At 46.6% G+C, this 23,750-nt stretch overlaps 1 protein-coding gene across 1 annotated transcript in view; it reads right to left on the bottom strand.

Moving 5' to 3' along the window:
- Positions 1-22,139, bottom strand: part of MRNIP (MRN complex interacting protein) — a 1,002,312-nt gene extending 980,173 nt beyond the window's left edge. The window contains exon 1 of the mRNA XM_069654095.1: positions 21,642-22,139. Within this exon, the coding sequence (XP_069510196.1) occupies positions 21,642-21,701 (60 nt within the window). The 5' untranslated portion in view covers positions 21,702-22,139. The remainder of the gene's footprint in view (positions 1-21,641) is intronic.
- Between the last annotated feature and the right edge of the window lie 1,611 nt (positions 22,140-23,750).

The following is a 23,750-nucleotide window of genomic DNA, read 5'->3' as shown; positions in this document are numbered from 1 at the left end:
CCTGTTGACTGTGGTATATGGTGAAAAATGTTGTTGACACATTTAACAGCCCACAAGCAATATAGGGAGTGTGGGTTGTTCTTGCAGGAAAAAACCGTGCAGGGAGCTGCACTAAACATGGCATTTTTATTTTTAAATGCACTGAAATAAGTGGTTATATTCTGGCAATGGTACAACAGAATGGAAAATCTGTGTGTGATAAGACAGCACAAAGATTTAGTGGGTTGTGGATTCTCTTGAAAAATCGCACATTACATTGGATTGCGCTTGTGAAGCAAAACTACAAAACTACGAGGAAGAAGAAGAAAAAAAAAACGTATGCTTTTAAATGAGACATTAATCAGTTTAAAACAGGCTAAAGACGTTTTGACATTTTGCAAAATTACATGGAGTAGAATCTGATGACAAGAAAAGTGCCTCTTTTGAAAATAAGAGTCTTGCTGTGTGTGCAGAGCTTGTGCCTTGAAGCCGTCTTGGGCGAGGTGCGCGAAAGGAAGGCAGACAAAAGCAGAATACTGCACTTCTGTTTAGTGAAATGATGCTTCAGATATGAGAGTTTTTCTGAGTTGCTAGACAAGAGCAGTGCAAGAAAGAGTTAATCTGTATGAACTGTCTGAAACGAGTGCCTTTCCATTGAAGCCGCCACAGTGTAAGAGTTATAGAGCAAAGAGATAAGCTTGCTGCGTGCTCATGGCGCTGCCAGGTGCACACGAAAGATAAACAATGACATTCCTGCATTCCTTCCCCTGTGAAAAGACCGTCAGTGAGCAGAAAACTGAGGAAGGGGGTGCAAAGGCAGAAAAGAGACTTTCTAACGGCATGCAATAACAGAACTGATCAGAAGTAAAGAATTTGCCCAGTAACACTGGTAGGAAAACAAAGGCTGCATGCAGGATGGCAGACGGGCACATCACATCTGAACATTTGGGGAACCTGTGCATCTGTGAATGGGCTAAGAAAAGACAGCTGCCCATTCCAACAGACATTACTGTGCAAACCGCATTCCCATGCACCATGTGATGTGATGTGAAATGAAACGCTATTGCTGTGCAAGCTGCATTCCCATGCACCATGTGATGTGAACTGAAGTAAAGCGCTGTGCACTGGAGAAGAAACCTCTAGGCGCTTTGAGAAGAGAAAATACACATCTGGCAAACTGCAAGCTACATTGCCAGGGATGGAGTAACTGACAAAGACATTATGGCATTCCAGATGGAAGCAAAACTGACAAAAGTGCTTAGCCGTTTTGCAAGAGACAACATGCAGAGCGGGGCTTTGGAGTACAACATGAACACTGCACATTAGCCATGATCCAGAAGCCTCACGGCTTAGTGCAAGAATGAATGATTTGTTGAAGCAACAAAAGAAACTAACTTAGACTATCGCGCTCAAAGGGGTGGTCCAAGAACTCAGCAAACACCCTTTGAGAAAATGACAAGTGAAAAACCAGAGGCTTGAAAGACACTAGCTGTATGGAGAAAAAATAAACAAAGCTGCTTGTACAACTGCAGGCGGTATTGGACTGAAAGACTTTACCTTTGAAAAATGGAGTGATGCCAGCAGGGCAACCTAAATCAAGATCATGAGACACTGGAAGCAAGTTGGCGCCTGGCATTTGTGATCGCTTTGGTGAAAAAGAAAAGCATTGTGCGACCTGGGTACTTATTATATGGCTTTTGTAAAAGCACAGATCAGTCTGAGGTACCATTGACCAACTATGATCGCATTGCACAAATGAGTTTGTGATTAGGCAGTTACACCCCGTATGGTTGAGTGTAAATAAGCCCCCAGAAACATGCAGAAGGGTGATAAATAATTGCAGTAGCAATGACAAAGTGTGTAGTTACCTGATGAGACTTCTGAAAATGGGGGTGGTGTTCAGGGAAGGGGTGGATAACCCTGATATTGATGAATAATGACATTGTACTTTTAATGGCATCCTAACATTTCTGTTTGTATTTTGCCTAGGCAAAAAAGCAAGACAATAGCGTGTCCTTATTGGCGTAAATGTGTGCAGTATGTGGGTGACACTGATCTCAGAAAATATGCGAGTTACTGCGAGATGCGAGTCAACTTTAAACGTGTCCTGCACCGCACACCATGCTGCTATTTGTTCTGCAACCTGCGAAAGGTGTCCAACAGAGTAATAACTTTTGCTGAACTGGCACGGTGCAGACTTGGCTAATTATCAAATATTTGATGCTACACATTCAAATGATTCAGTTGCTGGAAATAACTTAATTGACATGTCTTGCCTTTCTTGTTTAAAGGACTATGGACAATGAGTTGTGGACTGTGACATCATGCACCACAAACACATTGAAAAATGGTTTTTAAATGCACTTTTTGAGATGAATCTGAAAAAACGAAATGGTTTTGCTCTTCCAACTGAATTGCTTTAACCAGAGATGTTTTGCTTTTTGAAAAAAAAAAACTTCTACGTTGCACGTAGGCAGGAGAATGATTTATGAATTGTTGGGGCAGCAGGATTATGCAAGCAGGAGCGTAATTTATTTTTGTGATAAAATGAGTGCGCACATCAAAGTCCTGTGCGTAGGTTAAGATTCTTAATTGAAGTAATGCTGCGAAGTGTGTGAGCTCTAATTTGAGATGGTAACCTTCGAAACACTGGATACTTTTACAGCCAGCTTAAGGCAGGTAAATGAAACCATGACTGACTTGATGTTTGATTTTATGACACATAGTGTGACACGGTTTTTTGTTAAACCAACCAGTTGCATGTTTTTGTGGGGACAGCTGTCTCCAGCACACTAATGCAAAGAGTCACCTTTTGATTGTAGACATTTGGAATAATTCTTTGGAAAAGCGCTACAAATGAGTATCCACATGGAATTGCTAGCGTACTGGCCTGGCACATTGTCGGGCATCTTTTGTCACTGAATGGTGATAACAACGATTTGTTTAATTTGTTTAAGGTGATGTTTTTCTGACCAAGAACTGCAGCGAGTGTTCTCGCCAAGATTTTATGGACTATAACTTGACTAAATGCATTTTACACAATGGTGTGATGAAACAGCCACTGCCGGATAGTAGTATGGTGTTTGTGGCTAAAAACTAATATTGTATATGGTAGATATCCCACTTGAAGAAGGGTATTCTCCAAGTCACAATAGGTAGACACTGTGAACGTGTTAGATTTTCCAGTAGTAAGCAACATGTAAATTGTAGGCTGGTAATGCACACCTCCATTATTACAGTGATACACTTAGACATAGATTTATCATGAGGCAATGTTTCCTTAGTACTACCAAGCTGCTACAAATGGAGTCCATTTCTATGGCCCATCACTAGAGTGCGCGTAGCTAGGGAGCTAGATTCATTAATTGCAGGAGCTTTATATGCTTGTGACATAGAAACTGTGCACAATACGCTAGCCACTATGGGTTCTGATGCCAGCTCTGCTATAGAACTTCTAGCCTAGTGGGGTTCATTGATACCGCCCAACACTGCTACAAGTATTGGCAACCACTGAAGATGGCAGAATTTTAGGTATGAAGACATTTGTTTTGCCATAGGGCAGGTCAACAAGACTGCTAAATACACACGATGCATTGTATGGCAAACATTGTTTAATCAGCAGGTGTTGGCTTTTTACTGAGTGGGGGCGACCATCCTCCACACACTGGCACGCAGAGCTACAGTTACCGGCATACATATGGATCAAAATGCTTGCTTTTGATTGCATGAATAACACATGCCATGCTTGATGTAAATTAGTAGAATTGTTTTTATTTAGACAACCTGGTGCCCATGGGTTCACCTTGTTCACGAAATTAGATGGTTTCTGGTTGGGTTCCACATACATGGGGGAAGTGTCTAGTCACACAGCCCATAGTCACGTTTGAATGCCCTGGGATCAGGGGGAGGGTAGGCCCTTAGAGTGAAAGGCTGCCAGGTTTTAGAATTGGTAACCATACATAAATGCAATAGTGCATTGTAGATTAGACTACACTGGATTGCCTTGACATTTTAACTGCATGCTGCTTTTTAACTGACAATCAGTTATACAATAATTATTTAGGTATTTTTGTGTAGGCCAGGTTTTGGCTAGAGTAAATGTCCATGTTCACTTTGTGTAGGTATTTTTGTGTAGGCCAGGTTTTGGCAAGGGTATATGTCACTGTTCACTTTGTGTACATTTTTGTTTAGGTAGTGTTTTACCTTGCATGCCACGCTAACTAACCGCTAGAAGGTAGTTTGCTTAAACCTCTTGCAAAGCCCCAAGGTCTTTATCACTGCACTAAATACTATATTGATAGGTATTAGTCAGCATTTGTCGCACACACGTTGAATAGGGGTGGAATGTAGTGATACACGAAATTGCAACCTTGCCAATCAGGGCTTTAGATGACAGCATTAGCCGCTGAAAGCCAATAGTGTATTCAAAGTATGTGCTAAAAATGCTGACAGTAGTCTGTTGTAGCACTTCCATTATGCAGTAGTGAGCTACAAGGAATATGCAGGCCTAGTATGAGTGATAGGTCACATTATGCATTTTTGATAGACAGGCAGGGAGAGGGCCCTAGCTCTGTAGCTAATAGGTATTTTTGGAGTGTTTGGAACATTATGGCACCTATATAGCGCTTAGATAGCCAGTCTTAAGCGCTATAAACACTAAGCTATGAGTGCATGCCTTTTAGAGCTTGCAGATGGGGTTAATACATCCCTGCTTCCCTTAGAATATTCAGCCTCACTAACTGTAGCCCTGGCCCCAAGCTAATCTTCCTTTTCTCTGGGAAGGCACTGATAAGACATTCCTGAGCTTTCGCAGATGGGAGCCAGGGTGGGGCTCAGACGGAGCAGTGGAAATTAACAGAGTTGGGTTTTTTCCATGAGCCAGCCTATATTTTGCACAGGGAAAGTTCTGGAACTGTGCGTCATGGACGGGCAGCACGAGATTATAAAATATCCATGCTCCCATGACTCGGGGGGAGATCGTCCTGTGGACTTGGTTCGTGCAAGGTCAAGTGCCCGGAATTGGCTCTGACGGCGTCCTGCAGCACTGTTCTCTGAGCGGGGCTTGTTTACAGCTAGCTTATGAGGGCCAGGGTCTCCCAGTGCTGATTAAAGGGACGTAAGACTGTGTTTCTCTATGTTTCTCTATGTTTATCTAAGTTCCATGTTTCACTATATTTTGCATTTCTCTAAGTTTTATGCTTTGTAATATTCTCTAACTTGAATCCCAAATGTATATGAAATTCACTGCTTAGAATAAATATGCTAAAACTTATTTGAAGGTGTCATTTGTCACTAGCATGAGATCACTGCTCAGCACAATAGAACCTGTATTTTGGGCTGAATTGGGTATTTTTTGCTCTCAAAGGGCTGGCCCCGAGGAAGATTTTGCCCAGATCACGACACCCCCCCACCCTCTGCCAGAAAATGTCTTGTCCCTCGTTCGGGGTGTACACCCCCACAAAAGTGAAGACACAACCTTTCACATCTCCTTTAACCATAATGTAGCGCCCCTCTGGATCTACCACATGGGCCCTCGGTGAGAAGTGCGCATTTGGCGAAACCAAGAGAATAACCCCTCGCTTTTTTGACCCATATGAGGATCGGAACACCTGCTGGACAGCTTTAGACTTTAGGGTAGGCTCCTTCCCCCTTACCCAATGAGACTCCTGCACAAAGAGAAAGTGAAGTTTAAGTCTTACAAATTCCCTCAACACCAACAACCTCTTGGTCGGAGAATTTAAGCCCCGACTGTTGAGGGATCCCACATCACTCATTGGGAAAGCCATTTATCTAGTCCACCCCCCGAGGTGGATCGTCACGCAAACCCAGCTCCATACCCTCTGTGCGCACAAGACAGTCAAAGCCAAGACCACTGAATCCTACAAAACATATAGCTCTGAACCCCCTCCTCCCCAACAAACCCAACTCCCCCCTCCCCCCAACTTGTGAGCGTCTGAAAGGACTTCGACATCCAATTGCCAAGTCCCCAGACCACCATGGATCGCTCCCACCTGGGCGATAACTCCCTCGAAACAGCACAGTGATCTGAGCCCCCCTCCGTTATAAAAGAACCAGTAACCGAGAAGGTCATCTAACGGCCAAACAAAAGAACAAACAACCACCAAGGTGACCCACCCCCTTCAACCAAGTTCCAAGGACTTGCCATTTCGACCCTCAACCAGAGTCTCATTTCCATCTCAAGAAGTTGCCTGTCCCGGAGAGGGCGGATTCATCCTTCTATACTTCCTGTGTCCTCGGACTCGCCGCCGTCCTGAGGCCTCCGAGGAACTTTTCCGACTGCTCTTATCAGGGCAGTCACTCGGCTGAACCTGACCTACAGGAGGGTCCCCAAGCAGCTCCCCATCGCTCTTTGCATATCAGTTTCAGAGGAGAGGGAGTACTTGTCGCCGTTGAACTCAAAAGAGAGCGAGAATGGGTGACCCCATCTGTAGCGCACCCCCCTGGCCTGCAACCAGGCCGTCAGCGGCCTACAAAGCATCCGGCGGGTGAGCGTAAGGGCAGAGAGGTCCTGGTATATAGAAGTCTTAGCTCCGTTCCAGTCAATTGGACCCTTATGGTGAGCCAACTCTAAGATCTTGGTTTTCTCAACAAAGTAATGAAACTTCACCAGGACCGATCGGGGACCACCCGCGCTACCTCCCGCCCTGTGAGCCCTATCGATGGTGGGGATGCTGGTGTTTTCACCACCAAACAAGATATTCACGATTTCCTTAATCTTTCTCTCGATGTCCACTTGAGTCTCCCCGTCCTGTTCTGGAACACCAAAAAAATCTCAGATTGGAGCGTTGCTCCCGATTCTCCAAATCGTCCAGTTTGAGCATGAGCTTCTCCTCCCTCCTCTCTAAATCCGCAAGCCGCATATCAAACTGGGTTTCAAAAAGATCAGCCGAAGATTGGTTAGCTTCAAGGGCCTGGACGCGGTCCTCCACGTCAACCACCTTTTTGTCTAGGGAGTCCAGCCTCTTCCCAATGTCAGCTCTTAAACCTCGAATCTCCTCCAGTAGTGCCGCCATATTCCGACTCATAACCTGAGTGTCCGCTGCCTCGGGCTGGATGGCAGCCTGCATGGTGGAACCTCCCTCCAGTCGCTGAGGTGACCACCTAAACCTTTGCAGAGCCTGCACTCCACGCATCGACAACTGCACTCAGCGCCCACACAGACTGCGTGGCCCCGGGGTGGGGGAAGGAGCATACAACCCCCCCTCTTCACCCGCTCCGAGACCGCACCGCCTCTGCGCACCCCCTGGCCAGGCACGCCGTAGATTCTTGGTGGAGGAGCAGGGAACCACCCTCCCCCCCCCCTTGTGTCCAGCAGAACTCCAATGCAGGTAGGACACACAAAAGGGGGTAACTCTGGAACAGTTCAGATTCCTCATCCTCTCAGTGCCGGCCAGGGGCCCGCTCCAGGGAAGCGTGGGAGTCACAGAGGCCTCTTAAAATGATGTCCAGGTTAAATGCATGCGTGAGGGCATACCCACAATGTTACTTCACGAACCCTCAAGGCAAAGGAAGTCCAACCATAAAGGAGTATGTGCGCGGGACCCCAGACACACACAAGGGCGCCTGGGCCTCAAAACTTCCAAAGGCCTGCAGTAGCCCCACACCCCACCATGGACGGGCTGCATGTGTCGGACCCCACCCTGCCAGACACGATGCTGCGGCAGGTGGCTCCTCACCCCGTCGCACACAGTACTGGAGAGAGTTCTCACTCTGTCACCCCTCTCAACAGGGACGTTCAGCCCAACAGTCCCACTGTACTTATCTTGGGGCCCTTCGGGTCGTCACAGCCGAGTGCAGGTCTCCCGGGCCAGCAGTGAGACGGCGGACACAACCAGTCCCCCAGTGTCCGCTCTCCACATAGGCTCACTGCTCTCCACACTGGCTCCAAGCTCCTCGCGTTCCAACTGCAGGCGCCGAGCCGAGGGCAAGGACGTGCCCGCTCTCCACCTCCTCCCGCTGGCAGGCACTCCCCCTCCGGCACACCAGGTCGTCTCGCCCCCGCACCGGAGAACCATAGGCCACACACGATCCTCCCCTCCGGAGCCCGGTAACAAATCGGCACACCCCCGAACCGGGGGCCACCAGCACGGGGGCCCGCAGGACAGCCACCACCACAGTCTAAACGCGGGCACTCAGCGCTCCTCAGCCCCTCCCCCACCACCAGTAAGACCGTTGGAAGGCGGCTCTCCCGACGGGGCTCTCAACCAGGCTTCGTCCGGCGACTATTAGGAGGGCTGCAAGCGACCACTTCCCGGCACCTCCGGAGGTCGGGTTTTCACTCACTGGAGTCACATCGATGTAGGAAAGCGCCAGGGGGGACTGGACTCTGCATACACCGGGCTGGGGGGGGCTCAAAATTTGAAAATTACCGGCCCAGGTGAGGAGATCGGCTGAGAGACTTCAGCTCATCTCAGCGCCCACTGTGGCTCTCCCTTCAGGGGAATCTCAATTGTTAATTGCTGTGAGGAGGCCATTTTCAGCGGTCTCACCATCTTCCTTAGCAAGATGGGTAAAACGGTGCATGCGACAAGCAGGAATTGATGTTGAACAGTATGGAGAACGTTCGATTATGATATGATATGATATATTATATTTGTATCGCGCTCGTACACAAGTGTTTCAGAGCGCGACTAGGCAAGGGGGGGACAGTGGGGAACACAAAAACAACAACGATCTTACTAGGCCCAGTGACATTGAGAATGCGCAAGTGCATGGGAAAGGGAAAAGGGAAAAGTGCTTGGAGGGGAAGAGTGGAAGTGCAGAGAAGATAAATAATAAATAAAAATAAATAGAACATGGAGGCAATAAACAGTGGCAGTGCAGCCAGCAAGTGGCATGTGCTGCGTTTATGGCAGCAGACTGGGTGAGTCAGACAAGTTCAGAAAAAGAGAAAAAAGGGGGGGGCTGTATGGGTACAGATACAGTCCACCAGTGCAAGGGGTGGCCAGGAGGCAGTGCAGCAGGGTGAGCAGGTACCTGGGCCCAGGGGAAAGAGGGTGGCCAGGTACACAGTGATTAGAGGCGCAATGGCATCCAAGGCATTCAGGATGGGAGCACGATTGGAAGACATTTTGAATGCAGATGACTGGTCGAATGAGTCGATTTTTTATTTTGTTAATATCTGACCGATCGACCTGGTGTCGAGGTTGGTGGAGAGTAAGCTTTAACTGAGCATAATCTGAGCCTCCGGGTCTTGACATAGAACACAGATTTTCAATACTATCGTAATAGAAAGTCATGATTCCATTAAAGACACAGAGGTGAAGGATTATCCCACCCCAACAATCGGAGAAAGATGGAATGACATAGATTGAATGGATAGTTTAAGTAATAGTTATATGTCTTATGTATTATTGTATGCGATTGCCTGCCCAGTCAATGGTTGTTCTCAATGGGTTTACTTATGTTTCAGCAGGTTCGGATCCCAAGGCTTCAGGATCATGAAGGATAGGAGAAGATATCAGTTCAGGTTTAGGGTGTTAACCGGTTCGGATGCAAGTTAATAGTTTGGTGGAACAGCTAAAGAAAGAGGAAGATGGAAGGGACTCAACGGAGGTTGTATAGGATCAAGGACTGTGACTGGATACAGAAAGTCACATGAAAACAAGGACCAATTAAGAAGAAACTACAAAATCACTTAATGTTTGAGGGAATTGTAGTTCTTTTATGTGTGTACTGTAAGAAAGGCATGGTATCAAACAGTAAGAGAGACATAGGTGATCAGAGTTCAAGGGTGTTTATTGAACTTCAATTGGGTTTGAAAAACGCCTATCTAATCCTAAATCTAAAGATGGGAGCAAGCTACGACCATCAAATAATAATAATGCAGTCCTATTCGAGTCTGTCAAAAAAAAGGGCCTATACTAATAAACCTATTGCCAATCCTTACTTCTAAATACAAATAGCGTGGGAAACAATGTTATCTAAAAGAAAAGTGTTCAAGAAATGATATGTCAAGATATTCAAACTGTTGGCTTTCCTTCCCCACGTTTTCAGCACGGGACAAGGTGGCTTTGTCCCACACAGGTATTGTCCCAGACAACTTGAAGGATGCATGGGTCATCCCGCTTCTCAAAAAACCTACATTGGATGCAAGCATACCTACAAACTACAGGCCTATCACTACTGTGCCCTTCTTGCTAAAACTTTTGGATCGAGCAGCCTAGCTGCAGATCCAAGACTATCTGGAATCTAACAAACTTCTAGGCCTTAGACAATCTGGCTTCCGTCCCCGTCACAGCACCGAAACCGCCCTTATTGACCTTAAAACCCAGATTGAAGACTTAAAAGACAAAGGCAAGTTGGCCCTCTTACTTCTCCTTGATTTATCAGCAGCATTCGACCTGCTAAATCATCAAATCCTCTGTTGACACCTCAAATTTGCTGCCCACTTTTCTGACAAAGCTACTGCATGGATTAGTCATTTCTGGATAACAGATCCATGGGGGTCTTCTCTCCCACGGCTGCCGCTGAATCCTCACCAGTTCCGTGCAGGGTACCACAAGGTTTGTGCGTTTCCCCCACACTTTACAATGTGTTTACAAAACCATTGTTCGATATCTTGGATTATCTGGGTGTCACCTACACAAATTACGCGGACGGCACCCAGATACTCATCCCTATTACTGGGGACCACACAGCTGACAGACTAGCCGTAAATACTATCTACCAAGTCATCCAAACCTGGATGGCTCAACATGAACTCTGTCTTAACGACGAAAAGACAGAGCTTCTCATCTTGGGCTCACATCAGAGAATCAACAAACTAGACCCATCTTTCAAATCATTCGTCACTTGTAAGCTCATTGCAGCCTGCCGCCCCTTCCTTACACCTGCCAATTGTACTACACTAGCCAGGACTCTGGTTATGTCCAAAATCGCTTACTGCAACGCCCTCTACTTAGGTACAAACCAATGTAATTTCAACAAATTACAGTTTATCCAAAATAATGCCATTAAGGCCGCATTAAACATCCCCAGGAACCATCACATTTCTGACACCAGGAGGAGCCTTCGTTGGCTTCCTGTATCAGAAAGAATCCCACTCAAAACACTTGCTTTGAAGCACAACTGTCTCGCCAACCAAGCCCCCAACTACTTGGCCTGCAGATTTGCTTACCACACCTCTAATAGACCACTCAGAACTGCCCAGGCCAATTGCCTCGCCATACCTCGCTTTAAGCTACAAAGATCAGGTGGGATCAGCTTCCCAGTCATTACCGCAAAACTCTGGAATTCACTTCCAAACCCGCTTAGAGCTGGACCTTCGTTCCTTGCCTTCAAGAGCAAGGCCAAAGTATGGCTGTCTGCCCAAGACCTTTCCTGTCATTCATCAACATGCCCTTTAGCCATAATCTGTGCTCTCTTCCTCCCTGTATAGTTGCCTGTGTATATACCCTGTAATTCTACTGTTTTACATATGTACCTGTACATACTTTGTGCTTGGTGACTGGCCCTGCCCATTACCACCTTTTGTTCATTAGACTATAGAATCTTATATGATTGTATATGTATGTGTCTTCCTTTACTGCATATTACCCTGTATGTTATGCTTGTGTCAATCTGTCATGTAACCTAAGTGATGCACCCTGATGCCCTAGGGACTGGTGCGCTATACAAATAAATAAAATACAAATACACTCTCTGGCTTCTCTAGCACGAGGATGCAGTTCAAAACTTCAACATCAGGGCCTTCTGTGCCAAAGTCTCTTTGACATTCAAAATCTCTTGTTTCAGATGGCCTGTTGCAACACAACAAACATTAAGGTTCCTTTCTTCTTAGGATTTCACATGTACAACTTCTTGGGTGATTTTAGGTTCACCTCGGCTCCCCTTCCGCTGGGCTCAGACCCACTTAAACACAAAGCTTTCAATTGATGTCCCTCTGCCGGGCCCGGACCAACTTTATCTACTTTTCCAAGCTTTCTTTACTTCAAAAATTAATGACTCAACCGTGCGTGGGATTTTGCTCAACCCGTCGCAGGACCACTTCGATTCACAATTACTCGTTCTCTTCTTGATATAACCTTTTTCTCACTTTCGCCACTTCTCAGCTGGATACCTTACAGAGACCTTCGATTGAGCACCTACGCTGTGCCGAACCCCTCTGTCAAAGGTATTGTATCTTGCTTTAAAAGTTCAATCACTCATCAGTAGTTGAATTTTACTTGCGTCTTTTATCACACACGTTTTAACAATGTTCGTTCCAGCACTCGCTGTTAGGAAAGATTTAATTTAGGTGCAATTCTTCCCTCCAGTTGTGAACCCTCTGGGCTTTTGCTCATTTGTTATGGGGAAACTGACACGTCCTTCAGACTGTCAAAACTGGGAAACAATGTTTCCCTTAGTCTTTGACTATGCTGCCATTTTTTGGTAACTTTTTAACAGTGCCCAATGTACCGCCCAGTACCGTGCACTGGGGTCCTTTTTGTTTTATGGCCCTAGAAACTCTCAAAGGATTTTTTGGTGATTGTACGAGTGTCTGGGGCGAACTGGTGGCGGCAGTTACTTTTAATAATGTTTTACTTCTTTTTACTGAATGACACCGCATTTTTCCACGGTTGGTTCAAGACTGTGACCAGGTCCGAAAAAGGCAGAGCCACTAAGTCTTTTGTTTTGTCCGATGGCCATTTTTTCCCTTGCCTTCACCCAGGTCGAGTAACCCAAGTTTTCCTTATTTGGGCATGCAGCCTCATCTCTTTTGCGGGCTTCTGCCTGTCACGTGTGTGCTTGCATCACTTACCAGTGGCCCCCTGGCACAACCGATCCACTTTATGCACAAATATCCCCTAAAGGTATTCGCTCTTGGCTGGGTTAGCCTGCAGTCCCTAGCTATTCTCACCTTTTGAAAACTGCTCTGCCGCCAAGGGCAGATACTACTCAAATAGTGGGAACCAATTCTTTATCGCCACAAGCCCTTTCCTGACTTGCTACAGCCCTCCCAAGGAGACCCGCTTTTTGCTTCACCTGCACGGTTGTGCATCTTACGCACAAACTGTATTGTTGGGCACAAGGCTCGCCACTTCTTAGGGATAGACTCGAATGTTAGGGAACGAATCCGAAGAATTGCCTAATGCTCCAAGTCTGTTAACCTACCCTTCTTCTTACAGGTTGTGGCTGTGTTTTCCTCCTTTGTCCCATTAGGAAACGTATTGTGTAGATGCTGTATATTACGGTATCTTGTGAGGTAACTGTCTTTGCATAACTAAAGTTTACTTGTGTCTATTGGTCCGGGGCGACAATAAATGTATAGATATTTTTCATATACACTTGTCTAAGAGTACTTTGTGGTTCGTTGCTGTGTGTGCTCATTGTGGGCTTCTGATCACTCTCACCCCATCCTGAGACTTAGGGCTTCATTACGAGTTTGGCGGTAGCCGTAAGGGCACGGCTACCGCCAAACTCGCTACCGGCCCCGGCACCCGCAAATGGGCCATTACGAGATGAATGGGCCGGTAATTGCCCATTCGTGGGTGCCGGTATGGCCGGCCTCCCGATCCCCATTCTGCCCCATAGGGCTGAATGGGGGTCGGGAGCATGCTTGCACCAGCACTGTTAATAACGGTGCTGGTGCAATCACGAGTTCTGCTCGCGGGTGCCGGTCTGCACGCCTGGTCAGACCACACGTACAGTCCGGCACCGGCAAGGTAATGAGGCGGAGAGGTAAGAACGGCGCCGGTAGCACTACTGGCGCCGTTGTTGCCTTTCCACCACATTCGTAATGAGGCCCTTAGTCTTGAGCAGGTGCCAAGCTACCTAGATTGGTCTGGTTTGTCCAGAAGGTTCCCCGGTTTCACTAAACCGAGGGTGGCCACCTACATCTCTGCCCACCAGGTCAGAGTTTAGAAATCCATCTTAACAAAATGGTGTACAGCGGTGAGATAAGATTGGAGGTACCCAGTGTTGCGCACTGGTAAGTTTGCCCGGGTTATACTTACACGAGAGACGAGTGTACTTAGGTTAAAGTTAACTGTAAGCCATCTGCCTTTATTTATAGTATGGAAGCAATTACAGACATTGCTTTGAGTGCCTCTAAATCTGAGACACTAAGAAAGATTTGTACCGAAAGGGGCCTGTCGGCCACTGGTACGAAATCTGATGGATCTGATGACTGAGAAGGTAGGTGGCAGTGTTGGAGTTGGCTTAGTCTGAAGAATAGAGAGGGAGAGATGGGAGGAAAGGAGGGAGTGATCACTCCATGAGAGGAGAGTGGTCAAATGGATGGAGAGGGGGAGGTCGGAGGAGATCAGAGCATCCAGCATGTGCCCTGAGTGAGTCGGGCCAGAGAGGAGAATAGAAAAAGAGAGAGAGAGAGAGAGAGAGAGAGAGAATTGCAGAGGTCACAAAAGAGTACAGAGGAGGAACAGGGAACATCAAGATGGATATTGAAGTCACCAAGCAGGAGGAGTTGAGTGGTTGAGGCCAGGAGGGAGGAAGAGAGGTCCGCCCACTCAGAGAGGAAGGAGGTGATTTGACCAGGTGGCCGATAGATAGTAGCCCCATTAAGAGAGTGGCCAGGAGAGAGAGAGAGCCTGCAGACAAGGCATTCAAAAGAGGAGTAAGTCTGCATAGGAATGACTAGGGAAGATCAGGGCTACACCCTCTCCGGACCGGGTGGATCTGGGTGCGGAGAGGATCTTGTAGCCATCAGGCAGGAGAGTGTCAAAACTTGTGACAGAGCTGGCAGTGAACCACATCGTGGTGAGAATGAGGACTTTGAGGTCAACTTCTTCCAGGAGGCGACAGATGTCAGAGGAGTGTTTGACGGCTGAGCGAGAGTTGAGGGTGGTAATATGGAGAAGGTTGCCATCCTTGAAGGACTTCCAGGGAGGGGTACAGATCAGAGGTATGCCCTACCGAGGTTAGAAAGGAGGTGTAGACAGAGCCCGAGGGGGGCAGGAAAGGGCAAGGTAGCCAAGGAAGAGGCAGAGGGGGGAGGCAAGGATGCAGAAGAAGGGAGAGAAGGGACAGCAGGAGAAGAGAGGAAATTGAGGAGGCGCGGAAGCGTTTATCAAAGAGGAGAAGGTTGGCCTGAGGGCCTTGTGCCAAGACGGAGCCATTCAAGAATACATTAATGATAACCTTAGAGGAGTCAAAGGGAGCCAAGAAGGCCTCCCAGCGGGTGCCACCATTAATCGGAGAAGAGGAGAAAGCACAGAGACCATATGAAAAGTCCATAGATCTGGCGAGGGCATGACAAAGAGGTTATCAGTGAGGGTCTGTCTGGTGGAAGCATTAGTGTATGTGTCAGCAATAGGGAGAGCAGGGTTAGAGACCAAGATATCCCTTTTGAACTTCTTCCTGGCAGACTTAGTGAGGCGAGAAGGATAGTCAATGGAGAAAGAGTTGGAGAAGATAGGAGAAACAGAGAGTGCCATGGGTGATGTAGAGAGAGGGGGGGGGAGAAGCAAGGGGTGAGGGTCAGGATAGGAACAGCAAGGTGGAGTAGCACAATGCAGTCACTGGGCCAACTAAGTACAAGAGAAAAAGCATGCAATACTACCACGAGGGCACAACTAAATTCAAATTGGAACAGGTGGGAACACAATTAAATTCAAATTGGAACAGTAGGCGGCAACACAATTAAATTCAAATTGCTTGCTTGTGGCCCTGTGCATTCTCCCACCAGATTTTGCATGCCTAGCTCCTCTAGGTCACGAATAAGGAGAATGCGTAAAGCTGCTCGCATCTGTGATTCCCTTGTCACTACGTATTGGTGACGGTCGCTGTAGGTACCTTGCTGTTTTGCGCTCCAGTGCACTGAAGCCTGCTGGCCCGGAATTGTCTTCATACCTCCTTCGGAAGCTGAGAAAAGGCAACTGTGCCATCACAGACGATCGTTCTCCCCCGCAGCTGCTTAGAGCCGGAGCGCCGCAAAACTGCAAGACTCAAACCTACTAGCGACCTCGACTAAACTGGCAAAGTTTGGTCCGGACTTTGCTGAGGGTCGGTGAGTACAGTGGCCCCCTGGTACAACCGATCCCTTTTACGCACAAATATCCCCTAAAGGTATTCGCTATTGGCTGGATAAGCCTGCGCTCCTTAGCTATTGACACCTTTTAAAAAATGCTCTGCCGCCAAGGGCATAGCCTACTCCAGTAGGTGAACCAATTCTTTATCGCCTCAAGCCCCATCCTGACATGCTACAGCCTTCCCAAGATGACCCGCTTTTTTGCTTCACCTGTGTGATTGTGCATCTTTACGCACAAACTGTACTGTTGGGCACAAGGCTCCCCACGTCTTATGGCTGGACTCGAAAGTTAGGGAACGACTCTGAAGAATTTCCTAATGGTCCAAGTGTGTTAAGATACCCTTCTCCTTACAGGTTGTGGCTGTTTTCCTCCTTTGTCGCATTAGGAAACGTATTGTATAGATGCTGTATAGTTTACTTGCGTCTATTGATCCGGCCAACAATGCCTGTATAGATATTTTTCATATACACTTGTCTAAGAATAATTTGTGGTTCGTTGCTGTGTGTGCTCATTGTGGGCTTTCCGATCACTCTCACCCCTCCTGAGACTTAGCCTTGACCGCATGCCAAGCTACCCAGATTGGTCTGGCTTGTCCAGAAGGTTCCCCTGTTTCACTAAACCGAAGGTGGCCTCCTAAACCTTTGCCCACCACATCAGAGTTTAGAAATCCATCTTAGCACTCGCCATACAATGTTGCTGCTTGCAACCTTGGCTTCAACACAGACCGGTCTTGTATCGGTCTCCCCATTTCACCGGCTGTGTTGATTTCACTGACGCTGCTTTGTTCTTGCAGCCAAGGAAGGTACCACGGTGGCTGGCGCTTCTCCCCGCCTTGATTATCGACACAGGAGGGCCCTGTGTATCTCCGACTCACACAATGCAGGATTCTTCAGCCTGGTTTCCTGGTCTTATGCTTTCTATTCTCGAAGTCGCTGAAAAGTAATGGTTCCTTGTCGAAAAGGTCAAGGGAACTTCCCTCCTTGCGATCCCCTTCTGTTTTGCCGTCTTTCCTCTCTCGTTCAGCTGCCGTCTCGAAACTGTTGTTTTGTTTCCTCGTATGCTTTGCCTCGCTTAGGGTGTGCTCTCTTGCTCCGCCTTTTATGTGTGTGGGGAATTTTAATGGCAGTCAGGTATGTGTGATGGTCAGTAATTGCCTGACCTCGCCTGTTCATTGTATTGGGACACGTCAGGTATGCTGCTCGGGTGTTAGACTGTTTTCTCTCATAGGAGGCTGTCCGTGTGAAAGTGTTTGTGGTGTAAAAGGGGGGCGGGTTTAGAGTTCCTAAATATCCTACCTGGTAGGATGGGGTAAAGGTGTTACAGGGAAGGGGATGCCGGGTCTCACCATCCAGTGTCCTACTCCCACTCCCCAAAGACCCCTCATCCAGGTGGTCCTGCCGCACTGGTCCACCCCCAGGAACTGAATCCAAAAGCTATGGCCGTGTCCTGGCCACCTGGATGACAGATCCCCAGTGACTAGTGGGTGAGACACCTTCTGGTTTCTCACAGTACTTAATGTTGTCATGTTTTCTAAAATTGGTGCTCGAGAAGTAAAGTGTAGAGCATAATCCTTCGCCTCTGTGTCTTTAATGAAATCATGACTTTCTATTACGATAGTATTAAAATCTGTATTCAGTTCAATGGGGAAATTTCATTCTCCCGTTTCCTGTGGAATTTTTTTTTAAAAAATCGCCCTCCCAGGGAATCCAAAATGTTGGCATGTATGCTCTCCTGATTTAGGAGGGAGACTCCCAATTTTCTTCATAAAAAATGTTGATGTTTTTTACTTTCTCCAGCCTAAAATAATTCGTACCCAAATGCAATCCAATGGGAGAATTCAATTCTCTCGCTTTCTGTAGCAGCTCTCCATCCCAGGTGCTGCAAAATGTGGGCATGTATGCAAAACATCTAAAAAAATAATTGTGCTGACTAGAATGCTTTAAGTGGGCCGTGGCCAGGCCCAGGCAGTCTCCAAAAAGTGGGGCTGAGCCCGGAACCTAACGGTGCTCCCCAGTCCCACCATACCACAATGGGACACATTATCATGCCACGGGCGCAGCCACGACGGGAGATGCATCCGCTGTTAAGTCAGGCAAGCTGACAGAAGCCTCTGCCTTTGTCCGTCTGCAAAGCTTTATAAAAGATGGATTTAATTGTGTACTTTTCAAGCCATCTTTTATAAACATAGAAATATGTTACATATTTCTATGTCTAAAAAAGAAGGCTTGAAAAGTACACAAACTAGAGTAAGGTTCACACACAAATATATAAATGCTATATATTTGTGTGCGTACCTTACTCTGGTTTGGGTACTTTTCAAGCCATCTTGAGGTACACAAACCATAGTAAAGCACAGAAATATATAATTGTAAGAATGCATATATTTATGTGTATGCCTTACTATGGTTTGTATACTTTTAAAGCAATATTTTATAAACATAGAAATAAAAGATCGCTTGCAAAGTACACAAACCATAGTAAGGTATGCATACAAACAGGGACTTCATTTTTTTATTTTTTAACAACTTGATTTATTTTGGTTGCAGCATATAAAGACAGTTAGGTACATGAGAAATACCTGCCTCTTACATAACAGAGTAGATAAATGTACTATTCCCCTTATCCCGATTATGATCGCCCCCGGAAGCTGGAAGTTCGTGGATCAACGATGTCGGCGGGCAGGGCCAGGGGCCTCTAAGGTCTCCGAAATGTTGTCACCAACTGTGGCTGGAAGTTTAGTGCTGGGAACCGGCTGTGGTATTCCAGCACAGGGGACTGGCAGTCAGTGAAGCAGTGTAGAGCTCCTCCCTTTGCCGCTGTGACTTTCTCAGCCACCAGGATCTCCCAAACCTTTAACCACCAAAGGGATGTCAAGGGGCCTTCCTGTGCTTTCCATTTGCAGGCCACAGTTATTTTGGCCGCTAGTAAAAGTTATGTGAGCAGTTTGGCGGTGCGCCCTGTTTTGGGGTAGCACTCTGGACTTGCTGCTCCCAGAAGGATCACCTCTGGGTCCATGGGCAGCTTGCGTTGGGTTATGTCCTCAATAACGTGTGTGATCTCTACCCAGAAAGCCTGCGCTATCGGGCATTCCCACCACATATGGAAGAAGGTCCCACGTGTTACACAGCGCCTCCAACAGCTCGGGTCTATGGACGCATGGCAGTGATGCAGGCGTTCCGGGGAGTAATACCAACAGTGGAGGAGTTTCAATGCGCATTCCTTATTTGTGATGCATGTAGAGGCTGAGTTGATCCTTGTCCATATATCCACCCATGTTTGGTCTTCGATGGGGTGCCCTAGGTCTGCCTTCCACCTGGCCATGTACAGTGGTCTGGTCGTCAGCATGTCCTCCTGTAGGAGTCGGTACAACTTGGTGATCTGCACCCGGCAGGGCCCTCCTGAAGCGCGTGCTCAAGAGAGTGGAGGTCCCTTGTAGCCCCGTCAGACCGTTGGCTGCGAGATCCAGTGCCTAATTTGGGCATATGTGAATCTCTCTGTTTCAGCCAGATGAAAGCGGCTCTTACATTTATCGAAGCAGAGTGGGGTGCCACCTTCATAGAGTTGGGAGAGGGTCCGAAAGGCCTCCTTGGGATCCGCTCATTTGTTTTTTTTAATGGAAGCTCCTGGGTTTTGGCCAGCACCATGTGGCTCTATGTTTCTGGAGTGGATGTCATTCTTGATCAGGCCTCTTAAAAAAACAGGGGATTCCACAAGTGTAACACTTTGCGCAGTGACCCTAAATAAGAAAGAATAGGAATAACAAATAATTTTATATACCTTTGGTGGTTAAAGGTTTGGGAGATCCTGGTGGCTGAGAAAGTCACAGCGGCAAAGGAAGGAGCTCTACACCTTTCTGGAATTCTATGCAATAATTGCTAGACTCATTAAAGGTGTATTTCAGGCACACTTCAGGGGGTGAGCCACTGATTTAGTCTGTTCTTAAACACCTCAAATTCACAATGCAGACAAAAACTTGCAAAAAGCATATAAAAGTAGAATAAGCATCCATTTTGGAAAATGTATTTTGCTTTTCACAAGTTGCAGTTATAGCATGTTTTTTCTGCCGTTGTCTCTGTTAAGATCTTCACACGCCATTCCATCTCGGTAATGGTATTCTCGGTCACTTGACAAAATCCTTGTGCCTAAAACTTTGCGTACGGTGTAGAAATGTTTGATCATAGCACATAAAGTGGCCCTTAATTTCATTGTGCTACAATTAATGCTTTGTTGTAATGTGTCTATCTTTCCTATCGCCCTGGCATGCTGTTCAGGATGTTTGTTTGCATGTATGAGTTAACTAGTGCCCAGAGTATGGGATGTCATGTGAGTGCTCTGCTATCCCTATTTTACCAACCTCTGAAACCTGAAAAGTAGATCCATGCAGGCTTGACATGTGACCAACTTTGCACCAGACCTGCAGATGAACTGGCCTGCTGTTAAATCTCAGTTCCAAGTTTAATTGTATCCACTACAGAGTGTAATTTGGTTTCCGACTTTGAGAACATTCAGACATGTAATTGCTCATTTTACTATAGCTGGTAAGGGGGCTATAGCTGGTAGGATAGCTCAGTGGGTTGAGCGCTCGCTGTTGCTATGTGTTTGTGATCTACAGGTTGCAGGTTCAAATCCTGACACGGTCAACTCAGCTTTTCATCCTTCTGAGGTCGATAAATGAGTACCAACAAAGGTTGGGTGATATTGTATGTGTAGTTGTTCTATATAGAGCACTTTAGCATAAGTGCTATATAACAACACATAATTATCATTTGGCCTTGGACGCCTGCTTGCATTCACAGTAATTTGGTAATATGGGCCTATACACACTGATATTAACGATACATATGGTGAAGCATTATTTTATGAAATGTATATCACATTAGTGCTATCGTAACCATATTTTTCGTCCAATGCTATGTCATGCCACTTCCTGTTTTGTCAAAGGTGAAAGGTCATGATTCATCACTTCCTGTGATGTCACTTTGGAGTGAGGTCAAATGACCACTTGCTGTGATGTCATCAGAGGTTACGGGTCGTGTGATGTCCCTTCTGATACCCCTAGCATTTTGGTGAAATGACGTCCCGTGCATACAAATATATAAATGCTTGCATACATTTATATATTGGTTTGCGTGCCTTGCTATGTATGGTTTGTGCATAGCTCTCAACTCACCTGCTTTTGGCAGGTGTTACCCATACATGCCAACATTCCAAAGCAGCTGAGAGGGAGATTTCTACAGCGAAATCGGGAGACAATTTCGCCATAGAAATGCATTGGGGAAATAATTATTTTAGGCGGGAGAATGTGAAAAATAGCAGTATTTTTCACTCGAAAATCGGGAGTCTCCCGCCTAAATCGGGAGGGTTGGCATGTATGGTTACCCACCATGCAAGCAGCTGAATCACCCGCCAAGTTCCTCATACGCAATTCACTTCTATGGGCTCTCACCCGCCAAAAACAAAATCCTGTGTTTTCACCCGCCTTGGTGACAGAAAAGGTTAAGAGCTATGTTTGTGTACTTTTCACGCCACGCCCCCCAATGAGGACCCCCCCTCAATTTCTTACCTCACTTAAAGCCCTGCTTGTCTCTCTATATTTTCTTGTGAGCAATGCATTTGATGTCCCTTCTCTATGTCTCACCCATAAATATGGCCGACTGCAGTCTGACTCACCTGGTGCACCTGAAAGCTAAGGCAGGAGACGCAACGCAGAACCTGGAATATTTGAGGCATTCTATGATTCTGCGATCTGGAAGCAGCGAGAAAGGTACCTGATCCAACTCTTCTTTATGTCCAATTAACCGTTCCCGCGTTTTTGTGCAGCTGGTCGATATTTTAAAGGGCGCAGGCGTGGATGCCATTTTGAAATGGGACAAAGAAAACGCAGTTACACAGTTATAGCATTTGCAGGGCTGCCATTTTGGAGCTGCGATTGAGTGCAGTTGTTTTAAAATGCGGGCTCCTTCCGTTCTGAAGGACTATCATTTTGATGAGGTTCTCCAGCAAGGATAGCTCTCAACCTTTTCTGTCCCGATTGAGCCTGAAAACACCGATTGTGTATTTGGCGGTTGAGAGTCCAGCCCACTGAAGTAAACGCATTTAATGGGCGTGATCGCGTGATGGGGCTTAGCGCTACTGGTTGAGTGAACCGTTTACAGGGCGGGTGACAGTGAGTTGCGTCTGCTCAGTGGAAAGGATCATCATGCGCTATCGTGGAACAGGAAGAAGCGAGCAAAGACGCTCCTAACATAGGGCCACACACAAAAAACACTTGCTGTCCTGTTTTCCGTTGTCATTTCCCTGTGTAGATAAAAGACACCTTCTCGACCAAGATTACTTCACTGGCAAGTACCGCCTTTACGTCATAGCCTAACTGTACAATAACGCGTTTGCCTTTTGCCTCATCGAGGCCGACTTCTCTGGTCGAATAAGTTAAGATTCCAAGTCCATAGAAGAAGAAAATAAACACGCTCGGGTGGAACCATGCTCTGGACGGAACACAGAAGTCCACTCGGTTATTTGCTTTACCTTTACCGTTGTGCATAAACTATCCTGGTCTAAGATGGCTGCCCTCTACGCACCACTTACGAGGCTCGTATTCGGCTCCTACTACCCCTACTGAAAAACTGTTATTCTGTTAAAGCCAATAAAATATTTTGACCATGAAAACTAATACCGCGGTCTCATTTTTGGTTTGAATATTTTTTTCTTAACTCGACGATTGTCAAGTGAAACGCCGCAGTGTGAGTCGAACATACATGGGATATTACGGTTTAAAGCAAGGACCAATAAGGAAAACGTTTTAATTACGTAAGATGGGTGACCTGACCAGTCCACACCAATAAAAACAATACTTATGAACGAATTAAAGTAAACGATGACATTAAGCGGTGCTGGAAATAGGCAAACTGTACAGGGGGAACACGACCCTCGGCGGGGGGAGGAGTTAAGTGTCAAATGATGTGTGTGCCCTGACTATAGGATGCTGGCTGCTTTGCATAGTAAAACTGCATTTGGGGATAATAAGAAGGACCACCAATTTATCAAACATGTATGTACTGTACTTGCCAACATTCTGTGACCGAAAAGATGTAGGATTTCTCAAGTTTAAAAAAATAAAATGTGCATAATGTTATGTGCACTGGAGCAGGACATAAGATCCCAGGATCACATGGGTGCACTGCGGACATGCAGTGAATGACAGAGGAGGGGGCACCCTCCGGCAGCGGGATCACCAGCTGCTTATGGCCCACTGGGGGCACACAACGCCTAGGCACTGTGTTCACACAGGCTCAGGCAGGCCACAGGGCTGTGGTTACACAGCAGTACAAACACACCAAGGATGACAGGAGTTGCCACTAACTTGGTCTCCACCGCAGTGCCCCACGTGCCTGCAGTGGCCCCTTTTATTAACTTCCATGACTCAGTGATGATCCCCTCTCTTGAGGATTCACCACGCCCCTCTTAAAGGGACACTACATTACACATAACAATGACATCACAGGAAAATACAAAACATACATTGTTGGCACTATTGAAGCATTCGAAAATACACAACCCATCAAACAGAACAACATGGAAAGATGTTCAAATGTTAAAAATGGATAATTGTGAATGGTAAATAAACACCAAATTCACTTACCTAACTTCACAGAAGGTAAATCACACAGAGCTGGTAGGCAACGTTTGCCACTGCTCTGTAGCAGCAGCCTAGCCAATACATATGTATTCCTGTAATGCAAATTCTATGGCATGACAGGAGGCTTCATATTATGCATTACA

This window comes from Ambystoma mexicanum, chromosome 3q (genome assembly GCF_040938575.1).
Source record: "Ambystoma mexicanum isolate Mex_15411 chromosome 3q, UKY_AmexF1_1, whole genome shotgun sequence".
Classification (NCBI taxonomy): Eukaryota; Metazoa; Chordata; class Amphibia; order Caudata; family Ambystomatidae; genus Ambystoma; species Ambystoma mexicanum.
Note: the sequence above shows the minus strand (reverse complement) of the source record. Positions and strands in the feature narration are given on the sequence as shown.